This window comes from Alosa alosa, chromosome 9 (assembly GCF_017589495.1).
Source record: "Alosa alosa isolate M-15738 ecotype Scorff River chromosome 9, AALO_Geno_1.1, whole genome shotgun sequence".
Taxonomy (NCBI): domain Eukaryota; kingdom Metazoa; phylum Chordata; class Actinopteri; order Clupeiformes; family Clupeidae; genus Alosa; species Alosa alosa.
The window spans coordinates 16,559,676-16,581,453 of record NC_063197.1 but is presented as its reverse complement, the minus strand read 5'-3'; the positions used below and the strand labels follow the sequence as shown (position 1 = coordinate 16,581,453).

The following is a 21,778-nucleotide window of genomic DNA, read 5'->3' as shown; positions in this document are numbered from 1 at the left end:
CGGCTACAGTTATAACCGTGTAGTAATGTATGCTGTCAAAAGTAACGTAATGACTATAAATGTAAAAGTTTGAAGATTTCCAGTATGTTTGTTTCACAGTTTTTCTTTCACAGTATGTTATCTTAGGCTATGTTCAGACTAGGCTTCTTTTTTGACAATTTAGCTGCATAAAAGAATATGGTGATACAGTTTAACTCTCACATCATTGTGCTCAAAGTCGATTGTAATAGGTTTCTTCACTTCTACCGTCTCCAGTTCTGCTGGATACGAATGTCTCATTACTCAGCTTGTAATTGTTGTATATACTGTATGTATAACACCTTTAATCAGACATGACAGTAGAGAGTGACAGGAAGCAAACGGGAGAGAGAGATGGGGTGGGACCAGAAAATGACTGGTCGGACTCGAACTCGGGTCCCCATGGGCACGTGGACCCGAATATGGTATGGGCGATGTTACCAGTTGCGCCACTCAGCTTGTAATTGGTCAGCTGTCAAGAAATTGTGTGAAGTAGGGTGTTTTTTCCTACGTCAAAAAGATGCTCTGAGCTGAAGAAAAAAACGCCGGCAAAGCGTTTAAAAAAAAAAAAAAAAAACTGAGGAGTTTTTTGAAAACACTGTGTATTCCATAGGATTATAATGTAAAACGGATGCCGGCAGCTTCAAAAAAATAACACTAGTCTGAACAAACCCTTTGTCGTGTTTCAGCATTTGGTAATTTTCCAATCATGCCATTTTCATAAAAAAAATCCTGCAACAATGTAGCAGTGATGTTGAACATTGATGACTAGCAAGTTATGAGCCTTAGTAAACTGACCATGTCCCAGGTGTAGTTGGCCAGCCAGTACAGGATTGGTTTCACTCCACTGACAAACTGCAGGTGCTTGGCTTTGCTGACACGTTCCTCAATAAGAAAGAGCACAAAACTCGCCGGCACAAAAGACATGGCAAATATGACGCAGATAGACACCAGAACATCCACAGAGGTAGTCATCCTGGTCATAAGTAGATAATAGTTAGAAAGTTAAAATGTTAGAACAGTAGATGTCTGTATCTTATCAATATCTTTTTTGCACAATTAATTTACAGTGAAAGGTTACCCTCCCCACAGCATCATTACCTACATCGTATGACAAAATTGTTCTAAACCAATAGTTTCCTGTTTTAGCAGGAACTCTCAGTATTACTTTTACATCAACAGCTTCTGGACTTTTTGTGGTTTCAAATGGTGTGCTCCTCTACCCCACTTTAAGTCTATAACATTTTTATGCCACAGCACATTCCTAACAACATTCACATACACTTGCATTCATCTCATAACGTAGAGTAAGAGTAAAACTATAAACCAACACATACCTATAAATAATAATGAAATACACCCACATGGCTTCTTGGTCTTTGCATTATAAATATGTCAAGCTGGCCTATTTTGAGTGCAAGCCCAGCTGAGCTGTGATCCCCCCAAGAGACACAGATACTGCTCTCAGATGACTGTGATAGCTAAGGGCCAGATAACAGTAGAAAGAATGCAAGCGACAGGAAGAAGGACAAAGCTAAAAGGAAAGTCACACACAAACCACAGACAAGATAAGGTGAATGCTTACAGGGCCATTTCACTGAGCTGTTCCTTTGTGAGGTTGAGCGGGTGATTGTAGGCTGTGATGCCATAGAGCCTCTTGTCCACACCGGGTGGCAAGTTGGCGCGCAGGAGCCCGTTGTTCAGCACGTTGACGAAGGATACCATGGCATGCCACCCCTTGTTGTTGAACCACACCTGGCAGAGGAAGAGGATAAGGATTAACGTCAAGCCAGCGAGCACTTTGCCAACTCACGGCAGGAAAAAGGCTGATCTCGGTCGACAAGGCTCATCCGTGGCGGATTACCTTTACGTTCTGCTCGCGGTTCAGGCCACTCAGAAAACCTGGCAGTCTATGGAGGAGTTTGTCAAAGGAACTGTTCTGTGGACACCAAACAAGAGAGAGTACACGATAAGAAAATAAAAACTAGAAGAATCAAAATCAACTAAAAAAGGCACCAACTGTCATGAACTAAGTGACAAACACAGCTGCTAAAGATGCTAGCTGTTGCTGTTTAGTAGATACCTCTGGTACTCTGTAGCGTGATCTGATGGCCATAACAGGCTCATCCAGGTAGTGCCCTTCTGGAATGGGCTGTGAGGCCTTCCCACCCAGAGAGAAGCCTCCATACCTACAAAGGAAGGCACAAGTTTGTCCTCCTTGGTCCACTTAGAATGATATCGTATCACATCAGTAGAGGACCAGATTCAGAGATTGTTTGGCACCTCTAAAACTCACCTAAACTCATTCACCCACTTCTTGGTCTTCATACTGGTAGATGCCAAATATGTGAACAAAAGCAAATGAGAATGCTAATTAGAAAATTATATTATATACTACAATACAATTAGACATGGACAACAGGCACAAATCTGGATCAAACCTTTTCTTAAGAATCTGGGGATAAGTCTTCACCAGGTAATCTGAGATGTCACGACCAGTCAGGTTCTGCAGGACGTCTCCAGTGAGTCGCTTTATCTGTGATGCACATAGTCAAGATTATGAATAAGACATAGTAATCAACTGTAGGGCAACTGTAGGGCATCTGTCTATCCACTCGTGTGTGTGTGTGTGTTTGTGTGTGTGTGTGTTTGTGTCTGACCTGGGGTGGGGGCAGGCCTCCGGCTCCCTCTGGGCAGTCGGGCAGCATGCGGCGCACCTCCTCTGAGCTGCACTCACACTCAGGAGAGGGCTGTGCCGCCGTCCAGTTGCCCTTCACCATCAGCTGCCACGTGGAGTACGGGATCTGAGGACGCATGAACCTGGAGCCCAGCTCCTGGCTACAGGTGGAGTTCCTGCATTCACACAGACACACACACACACACACACACACACACACACACACACACACACACACACATACGGAAACATGTATGTTAATTACATGATCTTGCTTCTGCTATTCAAAATGCCTTTGGAGCTTCCGATTGAATGATCTAAACCAGACACATTCAAAAATCAATTTTCAGGCATGAAAACGGGTCAGGGGTGAAAAAGGTGAGAAGGGTGCGCGAAGAGGGAAATGGCCGTTTCATAGCAAAACAAGCGCGAGTGACATTGTTGCCAATAGTGCATAGCTTCCATGGAGTATGAAGTTGCCTAAAACCAGAGATTTATGAAGAAAACAAACTACAAAATTACTAATTTTTACAAAAAAATACTTATTATTTCTTCTTTTTGGCTTGGGCCCACTTGCGCTGTTTGGCAACATGCTTCAGCCTGGCCCTCCTCTCCTCCTCAGTAATCTACATGAGTTTTCTTTCTTTCTTTGTGCCTGAAGTTATCAGACATTTCTGAAGATTTCATAGGCCTAATGGACACTTCATAGTAGACTATTAGAATAAGTCTGAATATTTGTTGGACCAAACCAGGTAATAAATAAACTTGGGTAGGGTAGACTAGGCTTTAATTTGTAAAATTGGTTTGAAATGTTTTAACCTGCAGCTAGGCTACTTACAGATTGTGGCATTGTGCTAGTGTGTCAGGCCACTGTGTTTGTCTCTGAACTCGACAAAACGCACCAGCCCAGTTTAGGAGCATTTAATTAAACTAATTAGTTATTCACATTAGCCTTTGCTGTACTGATAAAGTATGCCTATTTGCTTCACCTTTTGTCGATCTACATGGCTCAAACTGCACATATTCTTCATCAAATGAACTCGTTATTCTATATATAAATCTATATTTCTGTCCAATATTGCTAACTTTGACAACAGCCTATGCTACGTTGCTACACCAATCTCAACGTCTTTTTCTGACAGAAGTTGAACGTTTCAACTAGCCCACCTGTGACATCAATAAGCATCTCTCCTCACATAGTCGTTGCTGGATCAGACAAGTTTTTAATTGGGCTCTTGTCTTACAACGCATCAAGATGCGTTCGCGTCTGCGCGTGATTTGTAAAGTCAGTTGTAACCCCATACCCCCAACACCACAATATTTTCTCATCGGATCTGCGCGAACCACGTAAGTCCCCTATTTTGGATTCAAAACGGCGAATTTCGCCGAAAGGTGAGGAGTTTTCATGCCTGAATTTTGATGTCCAGGTTAACTGCTTGCTATTTAGATGTCTGTTATTGAGCTTTATTATTAAAAGCTATGGTCATGTAATACAATGTGTCATGTGTTACAGTATGCCATACTTTGTATGTATGTTGGATAAATTAGTAATGATTAAAGATATGATGTTTTTAATGCAGTAAGGAAAACAGACTGATGGAGGTGAGAGGCATAATTCAGGAGGCTACTAGAGGACACCTCATTCCCTCATCCCAGCGGTCAGTTGGGGCCTTAACTCTTCTAATTTCTTATGGTCTCCTCCTCTTATGACAGGACAGGAAAAACATTTTGGCTTCATTCTCCTTACATAAACAATGACTGCATCATCTACTATAAATACTTCTTAAAGATGATATCTTTAAAAAGAGGATGAAAAAGTTGCACCTGTAACTGCAGAGTTGCCATTGCCGAGATAATGGGCTCAAAAGGGTAGGCCCATAGACAGATTGATTGAAAGATAGATATATGGCATCAAAAGACAGTTTGAGTTTCTTTTGTGAGTATCGTCTCACTAGATGGAAAAGTCAAATACAACAAAAGCTGCTTACACGTCCGTATCCATCTCCGAGTCCATGCATTTGGTCCCAAAACCTGGAGGGTCAAGCAAGGCATCAAGGAGGTTCTGAATTTCTGGGTCCGTTGGTGCGTCATTGCTGTTTATTTAAAAGACAGAACCGACATATCATGTTATATCATGTATCTGTAGTCAGTGAAGCATTTTTAACACAGTAGAAAGGGATCATGTCATTGTGTTAGTCTACATATTTCCTGTTTATAGACAGCCACAAGGCCCGCCATGACTGGCTTTCCTTCCTCTCCTGGGACCATGCAATTTCCAGTAGGAAAGCCCCTGTGATGGCTGCCTTGGCTGAGTGCAAGCCTCTTGTTCTTGAGACCAGGAAATGCAGTGCTGGGTTCTTTTTCTCTTTTGAATCAAGACCATATCTGTAGAGCAGTTTCCCCACTGTGCTGCCTTTCTCATTGCAAGGTATAACTTCTTTGCCGAACTTTTCTCTCATTCATTCTCTCTTTCAGCAATAGAACCATGTAACCTGTTAGAACGTTTCTTTAGAATATCTTACTGACCTGTAGAAAATGTACTGCTCTCTTAACCTTGGCCTTACCTGTAGAATGTGTATTGCTCTCCGTACATCCAGGGCTGCAGCTTCAGGGCCGGGTACTTCCCAAAGGGTGGGGCGAGCAGACTGAAGAACAGAGCGACGAGGACAAACAAGGCAGGCAGCACGATCTGGAAGAGGGGCACAACACGTCATTTACACAAGAGACCCATCTCTGACTGGACTAACACAACAGGGACTGCCCAGAGAATGCAGATGGAAATGAGCTAATAGCTAAATCTGGTACAAAACATCCCCCCTCTGTGATTAACACATTTTTGTACATGGCCCCAGTTAAAAATAAACTTAATAAACAAACAAATAAACCGGCTTACAATAATGGGACAGTTCTGCATTATATAGTCATACTTATGTGTTTAGAACTTTAGACATTTAGAACTAAAACAATACCTATGATGTAGGCTACTATACATCAATTTAGCACATCCACATCAAAGCACAGTGAAGTAGTCCAGTTGAGAGAAGTCCCACACCATTATTCAGAAATCTCTTCTATCTTTAGGTCAAATGGAAAAGCAATGAAGCACAACATGTGGTCCCAGGAACAACATCACCCAGCCTAGCCCAAAACCCCTGGCCCTCCTGAGACTGCGCATCATCCGCTCCACCTGGACACACCTGAGCGAGAAAACCTCTGCGGCTCCGCCGGGCGTACAGCCACCTCTTGACAAAGAGCGCCCGCAGCTGCTGCCAGGTGAGCCACCAGCCAGTGGACGGGTCACCGCCTCGCCCTTCCTCGCTCAGCAGGTCTGTCTCCTTGGGCTCTAGAGGGAAAAGGAAAAGAGTGTGGAAACATGAGAACAAAGACGGGCGTTTTTTGTTGACCTCCACTCACTGACCATTCGAACACAAGTTCAACCAAACGAGCTGAAATCACACGGCAAATCCCTTCCACTGCACACACTGCAGCAGTGTGTGCCTACTACTACACTGGAGGATAGGAGGCCTGAGAGGCCAAGGGTCAGTCACCTAAAGTCTGGATCTGAGTTACTGAGCGCGCGCACACACACACACACACACACACACACACACACACACACACAGCACAGCACAGCACAGCACAGCACACACAGAAGAGATAGGAAGGGATTGGCTTTATTTACACAGGTCACCACGCAGAGGCTTGTACCTTGCTTGCGTGGTCGTTTCCTCCCTTGGAAAGTCATACAGAGAGAAAGATGCAAGTCAGTGCAGATCTGGAACAAACATGATGTACGGGTGTACACACACACACACACACACACACAAACATAGGGGGATGAAAGCGTTGAGTGGATGATGATGTTTACCTGGCTCTCGTTCTTCAGGTGGTTCAGCTCGTCGTTGCCGTGGTGATGAGGGCGGTCTCTCAGGCTCAGCGGGGTCCACATCTACCCCCGTCTCCTCCGCTACCTTCAGGAAAATCTGGTGTCATGTGGACACAGGAACAGAAGAGCAACCAAAAAGTTCAAACAAAATCTGTCAGGTGTCAAAACACAGCTCCGACTAACTCGTCACTCCTCACTGTGAATACATAGTAAGTTTACTTTAATTTTCAACTGAGAATTTGAAGCTCAACTACTATTCTGCCATAATCATTAGTCTGAGTAAGTCCAATATAACGATCCTGTATCTAGATGGCTGATTTGACAGGACAACTGGGAATGATTTGTGGCATGTCTTTGCGTCACATACAGAAATAAATAATAAATACATACCGAAATCTTCTACAGAAGTTAAAGGCATAACTGACCCCTGAATTGAATATGCACACACACACACAGACATACACACACACACACACACACACACACACACACACACACACACACACACACACAAAAAGTAGGCTATAACACAAATTCATGCCCAATAACACTGACACTGACATTCCTCTTGTTCTTTTGCCATATCACACACGGTCACTGCCTAATGAGCATGTCTCATGGGCAGGCAAGCCACAACACGACTCCACAGGTAAGACCTGCTCTCTTTCTGCTGATTATCACACCTGTGCAAAAATCACAAATGATCTACCAATCTAAATACAGTGCAAGTTAAAGCCAGGCTTAACCAGACCAGATTACATATGTGTTGATTTTGAATGTGTAGTATAGGTGGTACTGCTTGACCTGCCTCTGATAGACCCAATCCTCTTATAGCCCTCAGAGTGTGCTCCTTCTTACGAGTGTGTGTGTGTGTGTGTGTGTGTGTGTGTGTGTGTGTGTGTGTGTGTGTGTGTGTGTGTGTGAGTGAGTATGTGTGTGTGTGTGTGTGTGTGTATGTGTGTGTGTGTGTGTGCGAGTGTGTATGTGTGTGTGTGTGCGTGTGCGTGTGTGTCACATGTCCGTGGCCGGGGCTCACCTCCTCCAGGGTGGTGTCGGACAGGCCGTAGCTGGTGATGCCCATGTCCGCCTGTCTCTTCTCCAGCTCGGACAGGAAGAGCGCCAGGCTGCCGTCCTCCGCCGCGCCGTGCGGCAGGTTCAGGATGGCCTCGCGGCCCAGGTCCTGCACCAGCCGCGCCTCGGGCATATGGTGCTGCGCCAGCGCCACAAGGGCGGGCACGTCTGCGCAGGTGATGGGATTAGAGGGCACACAGCATTAGGAGTGCGGGGAAAAACACTGGGGTGCGTTTCCCTAAGCATGCAATTTCCCATTGCCAACCAACTAAGTTGCTAACAGGTGCAACTATGCTTTTGGGAAACGCACCCCAGGATGTCAGAATACAGAGAATCAGAAAGTGTAATATAATCTGTCATATTTCACGTCATAAAATGAACAATTTAGAAGACATACCAGGGCCATTCTCCTCACTTCCTAGTCCAGTGTCGTCACTTAGGGATGAATCACTGTCCTGAAACATGTGGAGACAAAATCAGTACTAAGGTAACCTGGATGCACAATAAGTCTAAGCAGCTAATACTCTTTTATTTATTAGTATTAGTAATAGTATTATTTATTAGTTAGATAAATACAAATTTATATGACTATTTTCCTATTTCCAAGTTTTATCAGGTAGTTGCTGCCCTATTTTTGCCAAATGGTTCTGACTTACATGTGAACTATGGCTAATTAACCTGTGTGAATACCTTAGGCACTGGAGGTAGAGAGAGCTTTCCAGCGCTGGTACTAGTGCTGGGTGTCCGGCTGTCCACCTCCTTCTTGACCACAGTGAGGTAGTAGCCAGTGCCCAGTTTGGCCTTGAGGTAGAGGGGCGTTCCACAGCAGCACAGCTTCCCCTGGGAGATGATGGCGATGCGGTCACCAAGCAACTCCGCCTCGTCCATGTAGTGGGTGGACAAGATGATGGTGCGGTCTGAGAAACAGAACGATGAGCGCAGGTTAACTGTCTCTTTATGCTGCCAGAGATCTTTACATTCTTCATCTCACATTCTGTGCAATCTATACTGCATACATCGTAAAGATACACACATCGGGTTTGCATGGCATAGTTTTCCAACTTTGAACTGAAAATGCTATGAGAATCCAATGCTTTCATAACTCAAAATGGCTGAATTGTATATTGGTTCTTACAGTACCTTTGCGGTACTTGAGCAGCAGGTCCCAAATGGCCCGACGGGAGTAGGGGTCCACTCCAGCAGTAGGCTCGTCCAGAACCACCACCTTGGAGCCCCCGATGAAGGCAATGGCCACGGACAGCTTCCTCTTCATCCCCCCTGCACAAGAGACAAGAGAGACATTGGAGCACACAGGATAAACCAGCAGGTTTACAAAGCACTCAAAGCAAATATAAACGCACACAATTCAATTAAAAAAAAAAAAAAAACTTTATTTATCCCTGAGGGGCAATTTATCCCTATGCAGGCATAGTGACATATAACACATAACACAACATATAAGACATAACACAACATATAAGACAGGACAAAGAAAGAACAGGACAGACAAAGAAAGAACAGGACAGACAGGAGTGTAAGGGGGGGAGGGTCAGTCCCAGAAGATGGAGGAGGAGGGGGCTGGGAGCATTCAAGTTCAAAAGATGAATAGCCTCAAAAGTAAAGGTAGCCTTCCTCCTGTTAGTCCTAGCCAAAGGACAGCGCAGACGCCTGCCAGAGGGCAGCCATTCAAAAACTCTATGTAGGACATGAAGGACAATTCCCCAATATACCATAAAGTCCACTTGCTCAGGGGAGTGAGGAGTTAGTAGTCATCATAATAAAACAAAATGCACTACTTAAGATATGGAACAGCTGTGTACCTGACAGGTTGCGTGTTTCCTCGTGCCGTTTGTGCAGCAGTCCCACATCGTCCAGCAGAGAGGTCGTCTCCTCCAACACCTCAGTGTTGTCCAAGCCCTTAAGCCGGCCATAGAACCACACATGCTCCTCCACCGTCAGGCTGAAAACACAGTCTAGCGTCAGGCGACCATGGGAAACCATGAGAGATGTGCCATCTGTCACACAATGGTTCTTGCTAGTTCTGCTTGGATTCAAATGAAATATATCCCAAGTATGCAGGTTTAAATGGTACAAAAAGAATAATCTAGTTTCAACAGTTTAATCAACAGGTTAAACATGCACATGCATATCCCAATGTAAATGTTCACACCCAATAGCACTTTTAAATCTGGCAATGTTTGTATTTTGGAAAACCTTTGTAAATATTTATGTAAAAACACATTGGGGTGGGGGCTGTGAAAAAGCTCTCACATGTCAAAGAGGACATTGTGCTGTGGGCAGACCCCTAGTGTCCTCCTGATCCACTCCATGTCTGTGCGGATGTCCATGCCCCTCACGTACACTGTCCCCGCCGAGGGGGGAAACAGCCCAGTCAGGATGGATCTGCCAATAGGGGAGGAACACTGTCAGAGTAGTCCACATCCTCCAACTGTTTGGGCCACTGAATCACTCGGCATGTACATTTAGAAACGTATTTTCATCCAAATGCCTTATTTCATATTTATATCAGTTTAGATTTATATTTATATATTGTGTATTTCACATTTTACTTTACTTTACATACCCAGCACTGATATCATAACAGACTATAGTTGAAAAGCTACATGCTAAACCGAGTGCAGCTCACATTGTGGTGGTCTTCCCTGCACCATTGTGGCCCAGGAAAGAGGTGATCTGACCCTCATAGAACTTGAGATTGAGGTGATTGACCGCCAATTTCCCTCCTTTCTTGTAAATCTTGACCAGGTCGCGGATGGCAACACCCAGAATGAGGTTCTGGGGCTCTGACTCAACTCGTTCTGGAAAAAAAAGAGGGAAAAAAAGATGAAAAACCATAAGGTTTAGAAGCCCGATGTGAAGAACCCCTTTCAAAACTACCCAATTTTAAAACTGATAAATAATAAAGTAAAAAAGCCACACTATACTAGACTGTGACATTTCATTGTGTGATATATCATGACTGGTCAGTTTTTGAAGTGTGGCCTTACCGTCCCGCTCGTCCCTGGGGGCTGGGGGGATGGGCATGCCCATCTCCAGTGGTACTCCGCCCCAGTAGTTCAGCTGGAAGATGAAGTACCAGGGCTTAGGGATCCCAAACTCACCTTCAGGAGGGAGACACAGAAAAGGAGAGGGAATATAATGACTAAATGATGCTGACTAGATGCAAAGGCTAACAACAAGGACAGTTGCAGTTCAAATGTTCATTTGGTCATGCCACAGCCATAATTGTATTTTGGCACACATCATAACTAGTCCTTACCCGGGAAAACTGCCTCTATGTACCAGGCAAGTACACCATAGATGACTGCATCTACATAGAGCATCACGATGGAGGTGACGAAGCTGTAGGTGTCTCCCTCCAAGGGGCTGGAGTTGATGTTGAACCACTGGATTCCCACTCCCTGCTCCTCATACTGGGAGAAGTACTCGCAGCCAAAGCCAAACGCCACTGGAGACAGAAAGCTCTGTGGGACAGGAGAAGAGCGGGGACGAGCATGCGGTCAGTGTTTCACGCAGTCCAGTGTCAGTGTTTCACCAGTGAACTGTTTACTGTCTACTCAGCATATGTCAACACATATCTACTGTATGTTTATGTTTTGTGTATGTTTTTCCAAGGGAAGGAAGGGCTACATGGAGAGAGGAAGTGAACCTATGTGAATGTTTTTTTTTCTTCACCACTTCTGAATATGTAGTTTTCACACCTGACCACTTCTTATTGTGTAGTTCATCAAGAATCATCAACAAAAACAGAAACTAAGATTCAGCACAGAGTGGGAAAAAACATGACTCATATGAGTCATATTAATGACAAGGATGTACTCATATAGCCTGTCATGATATTTTCCATGTAAAACTGAGTTGAGAGTTCATTTGCGTTTCATTTGCGTTTCATTTGAGTTCAACATCTGCATTAGTCCAACTCTAAGTTCGGCTTCTGAGAAACAGAGCAGGATGTGACACACGAGTCTAATCAATGCCTGGCCCACGCGTCATTGTTCAGCTGCTCCAATAAAAACCGGTTCACTTCCCCTCTCTTTCGTAAGCAGCATTTCAGACGCCTGCCTGACGTCTCTCCGATCCGGACGTAATGGCATGCGGCCGTGTAGAAGCACGCGTTCGGGGCCGCTCCTGTCTGACGACAACAGAGGGCCTTTGTGCTGGGGGAATTAAGAGCACAAACACGGCCTGTCTCCAGGCTGCTGTGCTCACCGGGAGAGGTGTGATGACATCAGCGAATGAGTATGTGTGACTTGCATTTACACAAGCAGGCAGCTGCCCGTGATTCTGACTCTGGTTTCGGGGCTTATCGGGAGACATTCAGGCAGATGGGAACATGTGAGATGTGAGAACACTGCATCTTAACACTGGAGAGACCGTAGAGGGAGAAGAACACAATGGCACAAATAAAGGAGGCTAAATTATGGGACGTAGAATATTTAGTTCCTTCAGCATCAGATTCAGTTTATCTGGAGACTTTATTTTCTACTTGTCTTTGGAATGGAGGGTGTGAGCGAGTGGAAGCTCAGTGGTGCCAACACAGGTCATAAAAATATCCCAACCAAGACATTCCCATACATACCTCCCATGCATAACCACTATCACTCCCAAGGGTGACATTTACTGTAGATATGGCAAGCTGAATGGTAGAGCTCTTACATTGGTACAGTCATTCTCAGACATAAAGACAAACTAAGAGAGAACAGCACAGACACTCAGACTACTTACTAAAAGGACACGGTGTGTGGTGGTGAGGTAGTCTCTCCAGGCTACGCACGGCACGTACGGCAGGTAGAGAGAGAAGTAGATGAGGCCCCCACATGCTGACGCCAGGTTTGCCCGTGAAAAGAAGGTGCTGATGAGGAAACACAGCATGATGGTGGCCGTGGCAAAGGCAGCTAAGAAGAAGAAGACCACCACTGGGTCACTATACGGCAGGATGTCCCCCCACTGAAACACATGAAAACAAACATTTACAATTCCAAACAAGATGTTACACAATAGGGCACAGTTGTAGGGCATAGTTAGATGATATTATGATATGTACTGTATATATATACACAGTATATATACAGTATTTATATATATATATATGCTTGTTGTATGCCACATACCCCCACCCACTCCCACACACCTGAAGAAGAGAGACGAGCAGGCCTGCACTGATCAGGAAGGGCACATAGCTGCTGATGAACCAGCTGACCCACAGCGTGCCCGAGCCCAATCCCATAATCCTCATGGTCTCCTTGAGGCGCGCCTCCTTCTCGTACACCACACACTTGATGATCATCGCCACCGAGTACATCCACGCCGTCGTCATGAACATGGGCAGCGAGCGGTTCAGCACACGCAGGAAACTGTGGAGAATTACGGTGGTGCGATCAGAATCGGATTATTATAAATTCAACGCTCATACCAAAATAAATGAACAAACTTAACACTTGACAAAATAAATAAATAAATAAATACATAAACAAATAATAGTAATAACACATATATGAATAAATCAAATGAATGAATAACTACATAAAAACACATAATCAGCAGTAGCTGTACAATAAGATGTTTAAAGATACTTGGGGACAATTGCAAGGTATAGGGACATGGCACAGGATGTGGGTTTGCAGAAAGATAGATAGATCAGAGGTGCATTTCTGTTTTTGTTTGTGGCAGCAGCCGCCTACTCTGGTTTCTTTCCTCCCTTCCATTATTGTTATGACGACAACCAAAGGCTGCACACAAAGCTGAAATCTGAGAAGAGATCTAACCCAGACGCCATGATGCCCACCTGGCTCTGTTTGTGTGTTGCATAAGTTTTTAATTTCCGTCTCAGAACACCTTTAACTAATACCTTGCCACCAGCAGCATCCAGAAACCCAGGCATCAATTATAACCCTTTGATGTGTGCACTGCACATGTGTGAAAATGTATGTGTGTGTGTGTGTGTGTGTGTGTGTTTTTTTGTGTGCGAACATGTGTGAACATGTGTGGAGGTGTGTGGGTTTTGGGAAGGAGGAGTGTGTGTGGGTGAACTGAGAGTCTGAATGACATTAGAGAGCATCTAGGTGTGAACGTGCACATGCACATGCACACAGCAGCACTCACACATCATCCACAAAGCACGGATATGGCATCTGCTGCAGGTAGACGCCTGTGTTCTGCTCCCTGCCTGTCATGACTCGAGTCAGCCCCCGCTCCACCAGGTCCTGCACGTACACAAAGCCGCCCCAGATGTAGCGCATGTCACTGAAGGGTTCCGCTGCCGGACCCGGATCCCAGAACCTGCAACAGTACAGATTCAAGTTCAAGTCACACGATTAATAACAACATAACAACATTTTTGACCAGATTAATGCCTTTATCGATTACAAGCAAAACATTACAAACTAAGATTTTTAAGATAATTTGTAGCAGATAATCAGGCTTAAAATTCAAGTTGCACACAAATGCTTAGACAGAGCTAAATTTGATTTGATAGATGTGTGGGTCTGTGAACAAATAAACTGCTAAGCACACATGGATACCAAAATATATTCTGCATTTCCCCTCTCCACTTCTGCTTTAGCGAGTTCTGCTTACTTGTCTTTGATCTTATTTGTCCGCGTGACATCATCTATGTCCATGCGTATCTTGTAAGACACGTGAGGGGGGAGGGTGGGAGCGGAAGGATCCGGAAGGAGAAAAACGATCCCTGCCCAGAACTGCCTGTCCTCTAAGAGCTCCAGAGCCCTGTCAATCATCTGGCCCTCTGTGGCAACGCCTTCCAATTTATCTAGAGAGAAACACTGTGGGACAGCAAGGGAAGAGCAACACACACACACACACACACACACATGCACAAAGATATAAATCGATATAAACAAAATCTCTGTTGCAGTCTAACTGATGCATAATGCAGTCTGAATAATACCATGGAGTGGCAATAGGTCAGATTACATTGCTGTTCTTTCTGGATTGACCCATGCTCATGCACTTGGTTTTCTCTCACCAAATTGAGGGAATAAATAACATGGTGGAAGCAAATGCCACAAGTATGTAGAACAGCTTCTCAGATCCTTCAATTATGCAAGTACTCTGCAGACCTCAGCAGCAGAAGCCAAAAGAGGAAGGCTTAGTAAAAGCAAGAGCTTTATTTGGTGCCTGTTTTCCCAAATAAATACAATAGCTGTAACAGCTGCCACTCTTTTCTTCTTATTTCCACAAGATTTTGGAGTGTCTGAAAATGTTTGCCCTTTCATTTAAAAATGGGGTCAGGCACTGATGTTGGACGAGAAGGCCTAGCTCGCAATCTTTCTTCTAGTTCAATCTTTCATCTTGTGTTTGATGGCATTGAGAAACCTGTTCTCAATGGGCCAGTCAAGTTCTTCAACACAAAACTCACCCAACAATGTCTTTATGGACCTTGTTTTGTGCACTGGGGTATAGTTATGCTGGAACTGAAAAGGACTTGCCCAAACGGTTCCCCAAAAGCTGGAAGCATGTACAGTAATTGTACAAAATGCAAAATGTCCTCTCCTAAAGATTTTCATTCATTAACCTAAGCCCAACCCCTGAAAAGCAACCATTGTGCAAGGTCTGTAAAAACGTGTTTTAGGCCCGTTTCACACCGTGTGCGTGGCGTGAGCGTGTCAGCTGCGTGGCGTGTCCATTTTTATTTCGGCTCCCATGTTAACAGGTTAGACCTTGCACACCTCCTGCGTGACACTCACGTCTCAGGCGGGGGCGAGCCGTGCCGAAAACACATGCATGCTAGGAATAGGACTCACGCTTATTTTTCACGCGTGTTGGAAGCGTTTCCATTCAAAACGGTGAAGAAAAGAATTGGCAGAGAGGCCGCTGCAGCTCTGCATCAGACACACTTCTGGTAAGCAAAGACATAGAAAATGCCACGCAGCTGCTACGCAACAGACACGCGATTTTCACGCCACGTTCCCAGTGTGAAATAAGTGATTTTGGTACGGAAGAACTTGGCTTGCTGAGAACAGGGTTCTCTACGTCATCAAATACCTTTGGGATGAACTCTATCAGACATTACGAGCCAGGACTTCTTGTCCAACATCAGTGCTTGACCTCACATATAGTTCTCTGAATGAATGGGCAAATATTTCCACAGACACCCTAAAATCTTGTGGAAATCTGTTCCAAAAAAGTGGAAGCTGCTACAGCTGTAAAGAGGGGGCCAAGTCCATAATATGACTCTACATAGACAATTATTAATACCTGGCAGGCATACCAATACTTTTGTCTATAGTGTATTACATGTGAGTAAATGTATCTGTGTGAGTGTGAATATATGCAATTGTAGCATTAACATACTTCAGTGATCTGGCCCAGGGTGCTGATGGTGTTGTTCACATCCTGGAAGATGTCAAACCAGGTGGGCGGAGCCCCTTCTTTGCGAGGCGTGTCAGGTGCTGGCGTGGACAGGAAACGGGTGATCCGTGACGCCGTCCAGGAAGTGTTCGCCAGTTGCATGTTTACCAGAAACGCCACCTCCGGCCGCCTCAGCAGATCCTGCCAGCAAAGAGGCATCCATTTAGTAGAGGAAGAGAGAGACAACTTAGTGACAAAAAGTCAGAGTACAGACTAATAAGCTGATTAGGAACTGGAGAAAGACGTATTAGCGACACTGTTAGTAAACAGTTACAACATTAAGACTAGCAGTCAACAAGCCATCTCCTCAATAAAAGTTGCTGCAAAATATGCTGCTTGTGAGTGAGGAACAGCATTTTCCTGTGTTGAGCGGTCTCTTGTCTTACCCACAGCTCCAGTAATTTCAGTATAAACTGACCTGGAGAAGTCGGATCTCCACACTGCTCTCCATGAAGGTTTTCACACGAGGTCCAATCTCTTCCCAGGCCCCCTTTAGGTCCGTAAGAATTTGCAGGTCCTGAAAGGTCTTATTTACCTGGGGCACAAAGCGTATAACATGTTAGCTTTATGTTGGAAAGCACCGCTGGAATTGAATAGGTCTTTAATTTTTCCCTCAAATAATTCATAACATTCATAATAAGTATCCAACAGCACAGTAGTGCAATTACACATTGACCGCGCTCACTGGTGATGTGTTTTGACGGAACCAAATGCTTGCTTAATTGCAAGCTTTGGCATGCAGACAAAGTCTCAGTAAATCAAACCCTAACCATGATGCTTCATTTGCAATTCATCTGAATAGAACAGTGTTCTGGTATGTGGCAAGGTTGGCAAGGCTGGCAAGGCTAACTGTAGACTGCACTGTAGTAAAGGCTAACTGTAAACAGAAAACTATCGGAGCATATTCCCTATTCTATTGGAGCATATCCCTATTCACACTGCTTTGCTAATAGGCAGCACAGCTTTTTCCTCTCACAAAAACATTCCAAGAACTATGTCCTGGATGTATAGCACATGTAAGGCATAAAACCTCCCTCTACAGTGGATTCATTATTTAAACCGTATTTATAGTAAGTCTCTCTGAATCTTTTTAAGTTTGAGTATTCAGGCAGTACACGGGACAATACAACCCGCACGGTACCGTACCTCCTTCATGACCTCCCTGACTGCAGGAGTATCTGGTGTGTACAGCAGCTTCCCAATGAAGAGAGGCTTGATTCCTCGCCACACAATGCGGGAGAGGGGGTTTGACTCCAAATTCTGAATGATGCTTTTACAGAAGGGAGCTATAACAAAACCAGGTGCGGGTCATTACATGCAGAAAAGGCTCTCTCTATATCACAGATGTTTTTAACTGGTTGGAGGGTTCAATAAGTCCATCTTTCACTCACTGGTGGCATTGTCGTTCTCCATGTCGTCCTCTTCCGTGCCGTTTCGGCCCAGGAAGGATTTAACGTCTTGGTCCTCATACCAGTTGAAGGAAGGGATGCGCTCCACACCTCCCTCCGGATGACCACAGACGATGCGGCTAAAGGCACGGAAGCTCTGCAGTGGAGCGCCTGTGCGGTTCTCTGGAGACAGCAACCTCAGCTCCGAGTTCAAGTCTGAGAAACCTGACAACCCTGATAACTGCAAGAAGGGAAAGGGGAGATTATGGTAACATGCTAAATATGGAAATCGAAAACTGGTGTTAGATTATTTTCATCAGGCATACTACACATCTACCTACATACTACTTATACATGAGTGAGCTTATATTTTAATATTGTAATATGTGTATAAGGTTTAGTTGACAAAAAAGTGTACACAATTAGATTTTAATGCCAGTTCTTCAAAATAGACATAGATATAATGATAGTGTGATGTGGAAAACACATGACGTCTTGATTAAAAATGTCTTACATCATCCAAGATTCCTGCAACTTCTTGAGACACAGAAGTGACGGCCTGGCTTAGAGCCCTCAGCTCTCCCAAATTTGCTCTCAGTCTTTCTCTCTGAGGGTTAGAGGAATGAAATGGGATGGTGAGAGGATTAGGACATGACAAAGAGAGACCTCAAGATATTTGTAGAACAGCATTGAGCAGAACGACTAACCAGGAGGCAACACTGGGCACGTGACCGAAGCATTCCATTCACAAGCGTCTGCTGCAATAATCAGCTTCCACTATGGAACTGGCTACACCACACATGATAATGGTGATTCAACAAAAATGAGTCTTTCTTTAACGCTACATGAACAGAGCGCTGCAGCTGCGGACCCAGCAAAAAACTTGCAAGCCATGCACCACTGACACTGACACTGATTATACATTCATAGATGTTTAATAAATCATTGCATATGTTGTTTGTACAATGTGATAACATTCAATTAAACATTTAACATAAAACAAACAAACATTCACCAATAACGCATGTGAAACAAACAGATGGAGAAAACTAGACTTCTGCCAAGGCCAAATTGCCCTCTCTCAATGTTAGTGAAAGTGAAACCTAATTCATGGATGGACATGAGTTTAATGAGTTTCCTCATGCAAGTTGAACTTGAACTTGCACCCCTCCAACAAGTTGAAATTCCATGAAAGTCTAACAAGCTATTTTTGCTCAATCCTGCTGACAAACACTCCAACAAACTGAACCACAAACATGACCTCCTCAATGAAGGTTAACAACAACACATACATACTGTGAGCACTTCTTCACAGATGCAGTAGGCCATTTACTCCTCTCTGACACCATCATGCATGCTAGTGACTACCTTGAGTACCTCAGTTTTCTTCTACAGGGCTGTGCCAGACAGACTCTCTCAGGCCCTGATCTATTTAAATACAGTCAGTTAACAAGCAGTACACGCACACTCTGTCTTAAAGACAGACCATTCTACTCCTGCCACACAGGTCTGAAGACCCCACTCCAACACACTAAGACCACTAAGCTTGACCAATTGGATTACCATGCCAAACAGACTGATGAACTCATTCACATGTGAGGGCAAATACTAGCCACCACAAATAGACTCAGTGCCAGGTGTTTATAGCTAGACTCACACCCCTGCACAGACACGTAACAATGAATAAACAGAGAGATGGAAACTAATTAGAAATGCCCAGTGTTAGAAACTGATCACACCTTTAAATAGATCAAGAATTAGGCTAACCACTATGGGCTCAGACCAAACTCCATACGGTCCAATACAGAGAAACACAGTTGTATTGTATCCACTGATACAAGAAGATAAAAGAAAAGGTCACACTGGCCACCTCACCACAATGAAATGCTGACCACTCCAGAACACTCACAGACAACTCCCTGACCCAGTGACACACAGTCAGCCAAGCCATTGATTCATCTTTCCAAAAAAATTACCAATATCCTCCCCAACATTAGCCCATGTCAGACACAGACCAACCTTTCACCAGGACTGACCGACCCTACATACACACACAACACCCAATCCTCAGTCACTGACCGTGAATATCTTGCTGTAGTCCAGCTGGGAAAGGAAGAGCTGCTCAGCCTGCTGCAGTGTGTCCGGGTCAACCACACATAAGCTGGCCTGCAGCTCCGACATGGAGTCGCCCCCCTCCACAGTCAGGAAGCGCTCCAGCAGAGAGGCGTTGCACACAATGTCTGTCAGACGCATCCCTGCCCCAGACAGGGACACCTGGGGGGAGGGGGGGGGGGATATACTTATCTAAAATATAGTATGCTGTATACATGTATATATGTATACAGTTATATTTTCAATAACAACTTCATGACATGAACATGTATTTCAACTTGGCCTGTCATATATGTCACTGGAACTGGTGGAATCAGACTGAAAGGTAACAAGATAATTTGGGTAATGACAGTGTTGAGAATATTCTGGCAGTATCTAAAATAATGACCATACAATGTCTCAAATCACCTTTTAAACAGTCATTTCCATGTTGTTTACACAGCTTAACAAAACATCGGCATTTCTCCCATACAACTTGAGGGTGTTTGAGAGGTCAAACCCACATGGCATGATTCATCACTGTTTGTCATAATAGACTGAGCAGGGGTCAGCGGGAGGTAATCTCAGACGGCAGCGGAGGACAGAGCACTCACCACCTGGAAGTTGAGCCGCGCCCTAAGCAGCGCGTCAAGGGCAGGCCGTGAGAGGTTGCCATTGGTGAGGAGGAAGTTGGAGAAGGTTTCGTTTGCTCGCAGATACTCCCCCACAGGCAAATCTGGCAAAACAAACAGTCTGGGTACTATCACTGCAATACTAGATTTATCATAGTGTTTATAATAAAGTGCATGTGTGATTTGAAAGATTGACTTCTGTGTGTTTCCTTAAACCCTATTTGTTAACAACACGATTCAGCACAAGATTTAGGACTTTCCTCAGTGTCAGTCTTGTTTAACAAAAGATTCCTTGTGTTGAAACGGACAATCAGATGACCGCCTTCACTTTTGCCACTCATGTTTGCAACCTGCTCTGGCTAAGAGAGCTGTCAACAAAGAGGATTACACAACCCCCTGAGGCGAGAAGGGGGGTGGTGGGGGCAAATTAATGTCAAAGCAATAATGTCTGTTGAGACTGCTAAGAGTCAAGCTCAGTGTCAGGCCTGCTAAGAGTCACTGTCTTGGAGTCCCCTTGAGTATGCTTCGCAGAACGTCACAGAGGGAACTTAGCACAAAGGTTAGGGAACCACAGAACGTCACCGAGGGGACTTAGAACAAAGGTTAGGGAACCACAGAAGTCTCATTAGTATGCTGCATGGGAGACCGCACGGCGTACTTGGCCAAGCCTCGGGCCGCTCTCCAAGTCTCTGAGCGACGTCCAGGAGCTCCTGAAACCCATGGAGGGCCGTCTGGTTGCTGCTGTAGGCCAATGCCGTCCTCGTTTCCAACAGAATTCGGGAAAGTCTGTTGTGGGGTGGAGACACAGACAGACTTTGCATGACTTTTGGCTTATGCAAAGCATTATCACTGAAGCTTAGATGTACACAAATAAGCATGGACACGCCAAAGCTTACTATCTGCCACTCTACGTACAAAAAAAATACATGAAGGCAAAAGGCTGGACATCAGAACAACAACAGAAACAAACATTCCACAATAACTGTACTCCAAGCGCTATCATTTTACAGCTGTATATTTGTTTCCAAATGACACATGCTCACATTGAGTTGTCAAAGTTGCCCACTTGGCCAGGCATCTCTCCAGGTGTGGGCTGGTGGAAGCAGGGATTGTTGATGTTGCAAACAATGCCTTGAACCCATGCTAACGTGCCAGCTGAGGGCAGAGCTTTGTTGGGGAAGTGACCTGCATATAGAGAGTCAGTTAGGCTCATGGATGATTACTCAGCACGCTGCCACGGCAGCTCATATACTGGCCATGACTATTTTAAATCAGAGAAATGATAATGAGTGATGGAAACACACACAACCAAAAATACAACACAGCACATCACACAAGTTAAATAATGAGGGGGGCACATAGATCTTTCTTGACTGACAGGTGAGAACCAAGACAAATGGCACAAAAGACAAAAGGCAAAACCAGGACGAAGTTGCGATCCTAAGGAACGTGAGGGCTAAATTATACTGTGTGTGACCAAGAACACTGCATGCAGAATCACGCGGTCAGAAACAAACAAACTCCAAAACTCAACCTGTGCATAACACAGAGAATTATTCTCACCTAGCTAATCAGCTTACGCAATCTGCTAGCCCTTTTTTGTCAGCAGGGGGAAGGGACCGCT

General features: G+C 44.6%; 1 protein-coding gene across 2 annotated transcripts in view; it reads right to left on the bottom strand.

Annotated features, from left to right (window-relative positions):
* abca7 (ATP-binding cassette, sub-family A (ABC1), member 7) overlaps nt 1–21,778 on the bottom strand; it is a 30,769-nt gene that overhangs the window by 6,616 nt on the left and 2,375 nt on the right. Inside the window, exons 5-38 of one of the 2 annotated variants that reach the window (XM_048253289.1) lie at nt 21,198–21,339; nt 20,813–20,940; nt 20,137–20,258; nt 19,511–19,705; nt 17,946–18,038; nt 17,435–17,672; nt 17,190–17,329; nt 16,462–16,578; nt 15,987–16,184; nt 14,250–14,455; nt 13,776–13,952; nt 12,805–13,027; nt 12,399–12,620; nt 10,933–11,137; nt 10,661–10,774; nt 10,300–10,471; nt 9,924–10,055; nt 9,473–9,612; nt 8,793–8,930; nt 8,343–8,569; nt 8,050–8,107; nt 7,618–7,820; nt 6,564–6,678; nt 6,404–6,427; nt 5,893–6,038; nt 5,260–5,384; nt 4,684–4,788; nt 2,679–2,871; nt 2,460–2,554; nt 2,315–2,347; nt 2,102–2,207; nt 1,883–1,957; nt 1,604–1,773; nt 817–994 (exon numbers count right to left, since the gene is read on the bottom strand). In XM_048253289.1, the coding sequence (XP_048109246.1) occupies nt 817–994; nt 1,604–1,773; nt 1,883–1,957; nt 2,102–2,207; nt 2,315–2,347; nt 2,460–2,554; nt 2,679–2,871; nt 4,684–4,788; nt 5,260–5,384; nt 5,893–6,038; nt 6,404–6,427; nt 6,564–6,678; nt 7,618–7,820; nt 8,050–8,107; nt 8,343–8,569; nt 8,793–8,930; nt 9,473–9,612; nt 9,924–10,055; nt 10,300–10,471; nt 10,661–10,774; nt 10,933–11,137; nt 12,399–12,620; nt 12,805–13,027; nt 13,776–13,952; nt 14,250–14,455; nt 15,987–16,184; nt 16,462–16,578; nt 17,190–17,329; nt 17,435–17,672; nt 17,946–18,038; nt 19,511–19,705; nt 20,137–20,258; nt 20,813–20,940; nt 21,198–21,339 (4,955 nt within the window). The remainder of the gene's footprint in view (nt 1–816; nt 995–1,603; nt 1,774–1,882; nt 1,958–2,101; nt 2,208–2,314; nt 2,348–2,459; nt 2,555–2,678; nt 2,872–4,683; nt 4,789–5,259; nt 5,385–5,892; nt 6,039–6,403; nt 6,428–6,563; nt 6,679–7,617; nt 7,821–8,049; nt 8,108–8,342; nt 8,570–8,792; nt 8,931–9,472; nt 9,613–9,923; nt 10,056–10,299; nt 10,472–10,660; nt 10,775–10,932; nt 11,138–12,398; nt 12,621–12,804; nt 13,028–13,775; nt 13,953–14,249; nt 14,456–15,986; nt 16,185–16,461; nt 16,579–17,189; nt 17,330–17,434; nt 17,673–17,945; nt 18,039–19,510; nt 19,706–20,136; nt 20,259–20,812; nt 20,941–21,197; nt 21,340–21,778) is intronic. The other variant, XM_048253290.1, reaches the window with a different exon arrangement.